This window comes from Macrobrachium nipponense, chromosome 27 (genome assembly GCF_015104395.2).
Source record: "Macrobrachium nipponense isolate FS-2020 chromosome 27, ASM1510439v2, whole genome shotgun sequence".
In the NCBI taxonomy this organism is placed as follows: Eukaryota; Metazoa; Arthropoda; class Malacostraca; order Decapoda; family Palaemonidae; genus Macrobrachium; species Macrobrachium nipponense.
Genome location: NC_087216.1, coordinates 17974048 through 17986704, shown reverse-complemented (window position 1 = coordinate 17986704; position 12657 = coordinate 17974048). Strand labels below are relative to the sequence as shown.

Sequence of the window (12657 nt, the reverse complement as noted above, 5' to 3'; positions counted from 1 at the left end):
CTAATATGAAAAGGAGCAAATATTAGGATAATGCCATGTACGTATTTCGGAGACTTGCGGCCGCGAATCGGCGCGCGGAGTGAAGGTAAATATATTTTTCAAAAATTGACCATAAATCACAATATGTTCTAGAGACTTCAAATTTGTTTCAAAATGAAGAAAAATGAGGCGGAATATTACTAGGCCGTAAGAGTTTAGCTTACAATTGCGTTTTTTCAACTATTTCGGTAGAGTCAAATTTGACCGAACGTGGTTTTTTTTCTATTTATCGTGATTTATATGCAAATATTTCGAAAAAAGAGAAAAGCTACAACCTTCAATCCTTTTTGTTTTTTGTATTCTACATGAAATTGCGCACATTTTCATATATAAAACTTTATGTAACAGCTAATTTTAAATGGTGCAAACATTTCGACAATCGCACAAAAAAACTTCTGATTTTTTCGGAAGAGTTACCGCGCGAACGTAATGTTTTTTTTTTCATAAATTCACCATAAATCGAAATATTGTGCTAGAGACTTCCAAGTCATTGCAAAATTAAGGTAAATGATTGAATATTACTAGAATATAAGAGTTTTAGCTTACGATTGCGTTTTTCGGCCATTTCGGTAGAGTCAAAATTGACCGAAAGTTGAAATTTTTGCACTTAACGTTATTTATATGAAAATATTTCAAAACTGATAAAAGCTACAACCATGGGTTGTTTTTTGTTGTATTGTGCATGAAATTGCGCACATTTCCATATATAAAACTTATTTATGTAACGGCAAATTTAAAAGGGTGCAAACATTAGGACAATCGCACGAAAAAATTTATCGGAAGAGTTATCGCACGAACGTAAGGAAAAAGTTTTTTCATAAATTCACCATAAATCGAAATATTGTGCTAGAGACGTCCAATTTGTTGCAAAATGAAGGCAAATGATTGAATATTACTATAATATAAGAATTTTAGCTTACAATTGCGTTTCTCGACCATTTCTGTAGTGTCAAAGTTGACCGAAGGTTGAAATTTTTTGCACTTATCGTTATTTATATGAAAATATTTCAAAAACTGATAAAAGCTACGAATCATGAGTATTTTTAGTTGTATTGTGCATGAAATTGCGCACATTTTCATATATAATACTTCATGTAAAGGATAATTTAAAATGGTGCAATAATTATGTCAAAGTGACGAAATAATTTCCGAGATGTGTCACTGATACTTTTTAGTGCGATAAGAAAGAAATTCGCGCTTGCGCGCCTGCGTAGCGATTGTAAACAAAACAACGCCTTGATCCGTGAACTCCTAGCATCCCCCAAGGCGCGTGATACAAAAGTTTTCGGCTGGTAGGCCTATAAGTATTTTTCCGCGAATTTTTAAAAAAACTTTTTTGAGCCGACGTATGATACGTCCAATCGGCATACGGGAGACATTTTGACTCGACGTTTAATACGTCCAATCGGCGTAAGAGGGTTAAATGTGCAACTATTAAGTAATGAAAATAACTAAGTTAATTAAATTGTGAATGCAAATGAAAACACAGAAAAATGTGGAAAACACCAAAATTGTAAAAAAACACCGATCACACAGAATATAAAATAAAAGCACACTCTTCAATAAGAAAAAATGAACAAATCCACAGAAAATCTCTTCAAATGAAACAACCACAAAACACAAAAATTTGCAAAGTGTAAAAATTGAAATCGTTTCACTCAAACCACTGTAACTATTAGTTTAAATTTTAACCAAACCACTGTTACTATTAGTTGCAACTAAAAAATTTATAGAAACACTTTACCTTGGAATCAATTTTCTTTCTGTTGCAGCTTGTTCAAAACATTTCAACAATTCACAATATTTCAAAAAGACGCCATTACACACTTGTACAATGTTTGTTCAGATTCCACAAAAAGCACTAAATAATACTAAATAACTAAGAAATCCAAAACCTAAAAGTTACAAGTGACCATTCAGTAGGTATTACATCTTTATGTTACTTTGAAATCAAAAGTGCTGTGCGATAGAGAGAAAAAGAGAGAGAGAGAGAGAGAGAGAGAGAGAAACACAATACAATTCTAAGTAACAATGAAACTCTCTTCCTTATGGAAGCTGGACAGTGGATATCACACAAAACGTTTTGAGCATGTGAAAGATGATGCAATCTTTCTAGAAGCTTCTAATATGATGTAACTTTACACAAATATCATGAAATATTGACGTGACTATTCGGCAAAGACGTACAAGTATGAAACCAGTAATGAACGTATTATGCTCAACAAAGACTTACTCAATCAAAGCAAAAGTCCCTATCACATGTGATGACAGGAATCCAAAACACAATGGAGATCTCGAGATCTCTTATCTCAAGGCATTGACATAATAGGGAAACAACTCTAGCTTTGAACGGACAACGTTAATCTCTCCCTCTCTTTCTCTCCATACTACGTTATATATTCTTTTACATTATGTTATGCGAAATCTGAACACACATTTTAGACATCCTATAACTCTAAGCTAGCTAAGGAATCTGAAAAATGTTGCAAAACTCTATTCTAACATTTCATACAGCTTATGAGAAGATATATGCATTTTGAAAGTAGCAACATATAATACACACACACACACACACACACACACACACACACATATATATATATATATATATATATATAGTATATATATATATATATATATATATATATATATACATATGATGCAGGGCACAGCTCTGCGAAAATTATCAGAAAATAATAGAAGTAAATATTAATGCAGATGATATGGACTTCCCTGATTCTGATTGTCAAACATTTACATCTGCCTGCAGACCATCAAATCACTGTTTACATTTAAGAGATTACGTACTTCTCTGGATTGCTGCTAGCAGACATGTTGTGAGGAGCTTTAGGTAACCCCAAAGATTTCACCTCATTCTGTGCCTTTCCAGAAACTGGCAAAGACCACCTTTGGTAGTGAGGTAGCAAATCAGTACCAATGAAGCGGCTAAGCGTAACATATACATAGTCATACTGGTTCTGACGGTTTTTCTTCAGTATAGCAGCATCATGCTCTGACAGGGCCCGCACGGTGCGATTCAAGTGCCGATACATCTCCCACCCATGACTCGGAAATGAATATTTTATTTCCATCAGGAAAACTAACTTTTGCCAGCAGTCGGCTTGTTCAAATGTCAGTCCCTTGTCGACTGCTAGGGCTGTTGGTAAGTACCTGTTCTCCCTCTTCAAGCGGTCGTCTGCTTTCAGCTTCTCTTCGATATAAAGAGAAAACAAATTCACAGTAGACTCAATCCCATAGGCATAGGACCAGTATGGGCCTTGCTGGTAGTTGTGCCCAAGTTCATGCCAGACAACCCAGTCATGTGGTGTTTTAGGTGAAGTCAGGTCATAATACTCATGATCAAACATTGCTGGGAATCCTGCATGTGCACTTCCAGCAGTTATCTGAACATCATCAACCATCCACTGTTTTCCCTGGGGTGGTGGGTCACTTTCATTAAAGCCTGAGAGGTCTTCCAGTTTTGTCATGATGTCATCATATCTGCGGAGTAAATCATCAATATCCACAATGCCTCTTGCTTCAGAAGTTGGAACTATCAGCACAACTTTGTCAGTTTCAAGAACTGAAAATGGTGCATCTAGATTTTTCATTTTCTTCCAGTCCGTGCTGCTCGACTTTCCAAGAATATAATGAGGTGTTTCAACAACATTTTTCACTTCAGCTGTGACATTAAATCTCTCTTTTCCTTCGTACGTAAAGATAAGGTTACCTCCAAACTGGCTACGCAGACAATTTTTACCTGGATTAAGGTCAAATTCCTCAGACACAACTGGCATGCGTTTAAAGATACCCTTTCGCAGATTGGGTGATGTAGGAGTAAGACAGTCACGGTGAGCTCCAACTCTGACTGTGATTTGTTCAGCCTGCTTTTCAGTTATATTTGGTAATGTGATAGTGAATATATCCCCTGCAACTACATACATATTGGTAGCTTGCCAGTCTTCAGGAACTGTCATACGAAGGCTACTACGCTGCTGCATGGTTCCAACAGTTAGGGTACACATCACAGTTTTTCTTGGAGTTCCTGGTGCAACATTTCCTGGATAATGATCAGTATCCCTCAGGTGAGGTAAAGGTTCCGTCAGAGGACATAAGCGGTTGACTATGCCCCGTGCCATTTCATCTTTGTAGGTATTTTCATCTGATGCAGATAGCGGATACATTTTACAACCAACGCACGACTTGAGACTTGACATACACCACCACCTCTGATTGATGCCACCATGTATTGGATAAAGAATAACCTTTGTCCTTGCTCCTTCCCAAGGCACATCCAAGGCATGAGGGCCATTCGTAAACAGTCCATATTTATCTATAGTCCATGATGCATGCGAGTTCTTTAGTTCAAGTTTTAACCCACCTTTCTGCAAGTCAGGAGCTAGGCAATAAGATCGGTTCAGACTCCATTCCCAGATTCCATCTTCCACAAACCACTGCTGTCTTGCATTACCGGTGTAGGGGGCTAAACCAATGCTGGCGTCCTTTGGACCTGTACCATTGAGCACTGTTAAGCACGTGTGCGTGCTCTGGCTGATAAGATATTCTGGTTCCTCAAAAGCAGCACCAGCTTTCAATCCCACTCTGGTACGATATTTCTCCTTGCCTGAAAAAGTAGTTGATAATTATCTTTTATAATTCAATAAGTTTCATTAATGAGACTTCATACTACACTTATTACTTTTGTTTGTGGTACAAAATATAGCCTCCATCATATTTTTTTTAAATCAAGTGCAAAATGAAATATAGAAAGATATACCATCTAATGAGAGAACCTGGGTAAAAGCGACTGCGTTAACTTTGTCACACTGGAAATTTCATTCACTGGAGGTATTAGTGATTAACAGAAATAAACTTGACCCAATTTTCCAGGTTCCCTCTTGGTTCCAAGTAGTATGAAAGATAAAAATGTTTGGAGTTTTTTACAATGCATGTAGCAACTGTATAAAATGCGTAACAATAATACTTGCATAGGGAATGATTAAAATTATGAAAATTTTGCAAGAAGGTAAAAATTAAAGATTCTACTTGAAATATCTGCATGTGCTAGAGAGGATGGGAGAGATAGGACACTAGGGAATTCATGATATCCATAACTGGTATCCGTTCTATAAATAAAAATGAAGTTATCACCTTTTCATTTCAACTATAAAAAGAGACTGTTCAGTAATGAAAGTGACACTTATAGCCACCAGCCAGGCACCAGAAATATTTTATCCACCTAGGGCAAATAAATCTCTTAACACCACTTGGCAGCAGAAATGCTTTATCCACCTAGGGCAAATAAGCCTTTTAACCCTAGTACTACTGAGCACCGTTTGTCCATTGTTTTAGAAAAGGTTCTGAAGCAGTAGCATTGGTAAGTTTTCCCTTTATAAGATAAAGCATTTGAGGGTTGTTTAATTTAATCTTTGACACCTAAGCACTAAGCTTTTGTTACAACAGTGAATTTTCAATGCTAGAGAAGCTCAAACCTACAAAGTTCCCACCAAGAATCTCACGTAACTGCCACTTTACAAGGGACTTTATATCCAGTATTGCAAAGGATAAGAGGTTAGTTACCACTTATCATTCTATGTCATTTGAAATAAAACCTGAAGCTGCAAAAATTATCAGAATGGTAGATTTATGAAGATATCAGTCTGGGAACTGGAAATGTAAAGTCAGATTATGGTTGTCCCTGCTAGATTAATTACAAAATATTTCTACTATTCCAAAAGAACTGAAATACTGATTCCCCTCTGCATAAAAATAAGTAAGCAAAAATAAAAATCACAATAGCACTTACACTGACAACGCTGGTTCTGAACTGCTATCCTGTCGGCCATGTTTACTAAAGGTGCAGGATACGAGGTTTTCATCTCTGGAAACTTCTGAAGAATCGATTTGACTTGGGAGAGCTTCCACCATTTCTGGTTTACGCCGCCATGCTTCGGGTAGAGAATAACATGAGTTCTTGGTTTCTCCCATGGTACATCTAGAACCTGTGAGTTGGTTTCCATCATCCCTTGGTCATCGAGATTCCACGTGGCTTTGCTGCTGCCAACTGCCCCTAGCACTAAGGTGCCCTGTTTCCTGTCTTGAGCAAGGCAACAGGAACGATTTCCAGCCCAAATCCAAGTTGAATCCTGGATGAACCATTGCTGTTTAATGGTGCCACTGAATGGTGCTAGTCCAATTGTAGCATCACTGGGGCCTGTGCCACTCAAGACAGTTAAGCAGGTGAGTGTACTCTGACTGACGAGATATTCCGGGTTGCCAGTGATTCCTAAATTGGGCATCACCCCCCAACAATGAGATAACATGTGGAAGTCTTTGCCCACTGCAAAGAGAAGAGTAACATTTGTGTTAATGTTCTATGGCATAAGGCCTACGCAAAATTCTGTATTCTTGCAGAAGGTAAACAAATGTGAAAATGTTTGCACAAGTATGAAGACTTAACTGTAAAAAGTACTGACTGACATCCATCAATCAATAGTTTTATGGCACAAGATGTCCACAACCTCTACATTCTTACAAAAGGCAAACGAGTGTAAAAGTTTTCTAAAATATGAACACTTGACTGGAAAAAGTACTAACTGAAACCAGGCACTGCAACTTACCTTGGCCGTTACATTCACTGCAGGTTTCTGAACGGTTATTTTTAACTGCAGAGCAACGACTAATCTCCTTTTTGCAAATCTGCAAGACTGGCGGGGCCAAGCAGTGTTCACCCACCAGCTGTTTGTCAGCCAGATAAGCTTTCAGCTTAGAAAAAGTCCACCACTTCTGGTTGATCCCCGAGTGCTTTGGGGTAAAAGATAACTCGAGTTCTTGGGCTTTCCCAGGGCACATCAAGTACCTTTGACCCCAAGGACAGCCTGTCTTGCTCATCGTGGACCCATGATTGTGACACTGTGTTCTGAGGTGCAAGACACAACTTTCCAGACTTGTCTCTGGAAAGACAGAGAACCTGGTTTCCTCCCCAGTGCCACTGGCCATTTTTGGCGAACCACTGCTGCTTGATTCCGCTTGTGCATTTTGACATGCCAATCACAGCGTCACGGGCATCTGATCCACTGATCACTGTCAGGCAGGTGTGTGTTGATTGATTGATGAGGAAATTGGGGCCAGAAGATTCTGCGATACCCATGGCAGAATTCTGTTAAGTCAAAGGTTTAATAATGAGTAATATATCTAGAACGTGGTTTAGAATTCTGTTAAGTCAAAGGGTTAATAATGAGTAATATATCTAGAACGTGGTTTAATTTTGTAAAACAATTTTTACACAAAAAACATGTAAAAGCTAGTAAGTTCCTATGTTCTCATACTTCCATTTCCACTACATTTTGCAGAGTTTGATGTCTTCACGACATTCATTTTCAGTGCAACAAGAGGCACTGGTGACCCTTCATTTTGTAAGTTAAATCAGATTTGTGTCAGTGTAAGGATTATTTAGAACAAGAGCACCGTTACAAGCTCAGCACTTTTATTTTCTAATGATGAGTCAAACGGCCAAATTATCATCAAGATGGTCTGCCAAGAATTCTGTCAAGAGGTACGACAATCTGAAATATTATTGAGCTGAGCTCTTCCTGACATCGAATCGTAGAGTGGTAAAAATAAAAATCTTATTAAATGAGTTCTTCTGAATACTTATACTGAGTAATGTTAAGTGAACAGACAGACCTAATTTTGACTCAATTTTCTACTACGCCCATGTAATTATATAAACCCATGTAAAATTGTTCAATCTGAGTCTATGCCTAATTATTTCTCACAAACTCCAATATTACAATAGCCTAACTACGTAAAAGGGCTCAAAATTTAGTTAAGGTAAAGAAAAAGTGCATTACGTCTTATATAATTAAGTTAAATGTTAATTGACGAAACCACTTCCTAACGAATGACCGCTGGCTCAAATCTGCTGTCCAATCATGGCGGCCTACCCTTTGCGGAAAATTGGTATGTTGGCCTACCTTTAAGTTGGCCCAGTTTGGACACACACCTCTTAATTCGCTCCTAAACTAAAAACTACTATATATTTAGTCAGCAAAACCAGCGACCTCTAATTATGTTCGTGGAAATAAATGGGTACGATGATAAAAAATGTTATTCTACTTAGCGATTCTTTCCGAATTCCGACGACAGTTTAGTATGAATGGCCGTTTCAAAGTTTGGTTGCAGATAAGGATTTGGATAGGATATGGGTTAGGATAGGTACAAACAGGAAAGGAGATCATACAACCCAATTATCTTAAGGGTTATTAATTTCTACAACGCTACACTTTGTAAAATAAACTCAAGACGAAGTTTACAAAACAAGTTGTCGTCAAAACCCCGTGCTCGGCCTATCGCTACCCCAAAAATAAAAAAAACCTATGCCAGGTCAATGGTTCATATCACTCCCTGAATCAATTAAATCATTTCTTAACTAGTTTGAATGGGACAGTTAAATCAATTTATTAAATCTATCTATCAAATATTTTAAATGTTAAATAAAATTATTCAGAGTATTCAAAATATAATATTAAAATTTCTGCAGAGCTTATACTAAAGAAAATGGGGTATAGTTATTTGTAGCTCTTAGCACTGTCTTTGTTAAAGTTAGAAAATGGATATGTACAATATAAATTTACAACAGTCATACTTCACCGTTAAGCCCAATCCATTTGTCTTCTGACTTTTTTTTTTCTTGTTTTCTTTGGGCCTGGTCTAGGAAAGTATATGCAGGTTGTCGTCGAAGGAGCTTCTTCTCTCACAAATAATAATAATAATAATAATAATAATAATAATAATAATAATAATAATAATAATAATAATAATATTGGAAGGAGACCCTCTTTCAAACAAGTTTTATTGAAAGATATTGCTGCATCAGCTGCATTCAACTTGTAAATAGTCTTCTCTATTTTTCTAACAATAGCTTTCTCTCTGCTACTACAACTGGCGAGTATTGCGCCGATATTACTCATCCGACCCACTGCCGTGATCATGCTCGGATGATACCGAGAGAAACGTTGGCCACTAGATCGACTTATATTTTTTATTTGTTCATTTACTGTGACAAATAAATAAATTTTAAGCAATATCCCCGAAATTGACTCCTCCTGATGAGTAATATCGGCGCAATACTCGCCAGTTGTAGTAGCAGAGAGAAAGCTATTGTTAGAAAAATAGAGAAGACTATTTACAAGTTGAATGCAGCTGATGCAGCAATATCTTTCAATAATAATAATAATAATAATAATAATAATAATTGAAAAAGAAACCCACAAAGTCACTTTTGTAACTTGTTTACTTCTAAGTAAAAAAAAATAAATAAATACTTAGAAGTAAACAAGTTACACAGTGATTTTGTGGGCTTCTTTTTCAATCTTCAGAAGAAAACTGCAAGAAGTTTTTGTTTGGTAATAATAATAATAATAATAATAATAATAATAATAAAATAATAATAATAATATAAATGCGTAAGTATAAAAAATAATCACAGCCAAAGATAAAAATAGTGACGATTAAGAAAGTAGGGATCAATAAGCATGACTTGAATATAAATACCTGTAAATATAACTCTATCACTCTTTCTATGCTTTGTAACCTTTAAGAGTTACTTGAGCAAGTTTCACACAGCAACAGTATTTCACTTAAATTCGTCCAAGATAATGAAAGCTTTCGTTTAGCACTAAAAAAAATTGTAATATTTCTCTTACCAACTCGTTATCTTGAACATTTTCCCCCCAGATGTTGTTGTAACGTACCTTACTGGTTGGCTGGAGGCCACCTGAATACGGATAAGACGAAGTTTTATATTATAATAATGATCGGTTTCTAAAGAACGAAGATACGCGAGCTTCTTCTTCTTGAGTTTCAGAACCAATGAAATTGCGTGTTAGTCCGATCCACCCTCAGGATCGAATGGTTGCCGAGCCGAGTCTCTGTCTCTCTTATGCTTGAAGTCACAGGCAACACACACCAAATGGTAGGTGTTCGAGTAGCCGACTAGTAATATCTCTCATGAATTGCAACAATAAACTTCATCTACCTTTATGACTGAAGGTTTTTTATTTGTATCTAACACAAACTGATATATATTGATAAAATTTACGGATGTGAAGAAATTAAAGCTTATGAAGAGTCAGCAGTAAGCAAAAAGCATAGCTGAAATGCATGCCCGTTTCTCTTTCTGTGAACTATAGCATCCATCATGAGATGTATTTATTTTACGCGTGATCTTAAATTAAATCTTATAATCTCATAACGTCGTGTTTCATCAAATAAACAACGATACTTTATGCAATGATCACTTAGAGCAAATCGTCAATGAGAGAACCACTACAAAAGACATAAGCGAGTCATTTTGGTGGGCGCACATAAATCATGCACGTACTTCTCATGGTTCACTTTAAAGAGGTTAAGCCTGACAGTTTTCAAGGACTTATCACTCCTGCCCACTTTTATCTTAGCCTCAAATAAAGTGCCACACGTGACTTTTACTTTAATTTCTTAAAATACAGTGACCCGGTGGAAATCTTAAGAATATATATATATATTACATATACATATATATACATATATATATATACATACATATACATATATATATAAATATATATATATATATATATATATATATATATATATATATATATATATATATATATATATATATATATATATATATATATATATAATGTATATATATATATATATATATACATATATATATATATATAATATATATATATATATATATATATATATATATATATATATATATATATATATATATATATATATATATACATATATATATATATATATATATGATATATATATATATATATATAATATATATATATATATATATATAGATATATATATATAAATATATATATATATATATGTATATATATCTATATATAATATATTATATATATATATATATATATATATATATATATATCATCAGTGATGCTGATTCAATACAGTGTTGAATATGCCTTTTCCGTGATAGTCTGAAACCGTTATAAGTGATGCTGTGCGTATGTGTAACAAAACAAGTCAACCGCCAAAGACGTTACAAGTTGGTGTGGCTTGGGCATCTCTATATCCCTTCTTGATTGGCCATTGTGTCTAAGGAGCCAGAATAACCAATCAGCTTCTTGCATAATGATGCCATCTGAAAGGGGGCATTTGAAACAGGCCGCAATACCGGCAGATCAGTTCGTTAGCGGGCTCCAAATACTACAGACTGGTCGAGAGACGATTGCCCATTGCCCTTTCCCGTGTGTCACCATGAGTGTCAATAACAGTCTAACCTGCCGTCCGGTTGTGCACTAGCGTATAGTTAACTTAATAATTACAAGTAAAGGCCACCTGCGTAGCTAAGAAGAATACACCTGTGTTAAACGTTTCATCGATTATCAATTATGCATGACCTCCATTGCATGCACGTAAACTTATCTCTCTCCTGTTTTTCCTTCATATCCCGAGCCCACAAATGACCGAGATCAGGTCATTATATATATATATATAATATATATATATATATATATATATATATATATATATGCTTAAAAAATCACAGTAGATGCACGTGACTTCATAAATAAGCGAATACCACGGGAAATGATAGCCAGGAATCCAAGCGCTTTCGTCTTTATATATATATTTACATATATATATATATACATATATATATATATATATATATATATATATATATATATATAGCTATATATATATATATATATATATATATATCATTCGAGTTACAAATGTCCTTTAATATCTAAAGTCACTCTACCTCGGAATTGATATATTTTCATATACGTACCGAAGGGGAATTTTTTAGTTGATAATAATTTCGTCCCCCCATGGGATCGATGTTCGATGTGATAATTATTCATAACAAAAGGCTACGTGCTGTCAAAAGCTCGAATTGGCTAACATGGTAGACGGGGTTTCATATCGATTCTAATTACGAAAGCACCGAGATCGAGGGTGATTTGTAAGGTCAGAATCGATATGAACTTATAGCGTCTCTGTTGGCTGATTGGATAGCGTCACTGTCTGTCCTGATTTCGTTCCCGTCCACTTGGACGGTGGTTCGATCCCATGGGGGGACGAAATTATTATCAACTAAAAAATTCCCCTTCGGTACATATTTGAAAATATATAAATTCCGAGGTAGAGTGAATTTACATATTAAAGGACACTTGTAGCTCGAATGATATATAAATGAATCACGGTTCGATGTGATAATTATTCATATATATATATATTATATATGTATATAATATATATATATATATATATATATATATATATATATATATATATATATATATATAAGAATTTCAAGATGAATAAATATTACGTGTATAAACCTTCATAACATACATTTAAATGCGAAGCGCGTCTTGTTATTTCCGGTCTGCATCGGAGAACTAGGTCTATTCCCTAAGAAATAAGCCTATTTGTCCTTAAGGAAATTAACGTAAATTCAATTGTCTGGTTAAGTGAAGCTTTAGTGATGGGACAAATAAAGCATGACCATTGACATTTTTTTGCACTTATCAGAAACAATTATACGATTTGTAAACTGATGTTATTTCATTA

At 35.2% G+C, this 12657-nt stretch overlaps 1 protein-coding gene and 1 pseudogene across 1 annotated transcript; both read right to left on the bottom strand.

The window, feature by feature from the left end:
* Nucleotides 1-2791: 2791 nt before the first annotated feature.
* On the bottom strand, nt 2792-6367 carry LOC135200566 (uncharacterized). Its single transcript, XM_064229203.1, has 2 exons — nt 5846-6367; nt 2792-4663 (listed from the first exon to the last, which is right to left on the bottom strand). Exons 1-2 carry the CDS (start codon nt 6360-6362, stop codon nt 2832-2834), a joined length of 2349 nt encoding a protein of 782 aa, XP_064085273.1. The 5' UTR covers nt 6363-6367; the 3' UTR covers nt 2792-2831.
* A 233-nt stretch (nt 6368-6600) lies between these two features.
* On the bottom strand, nt 6601-7194 carry LOC135200615 (uncharacterized; annotated as a pseudogene).
* Nucleotides 7195-12657: the final 5463 nt, after the last annotated feature.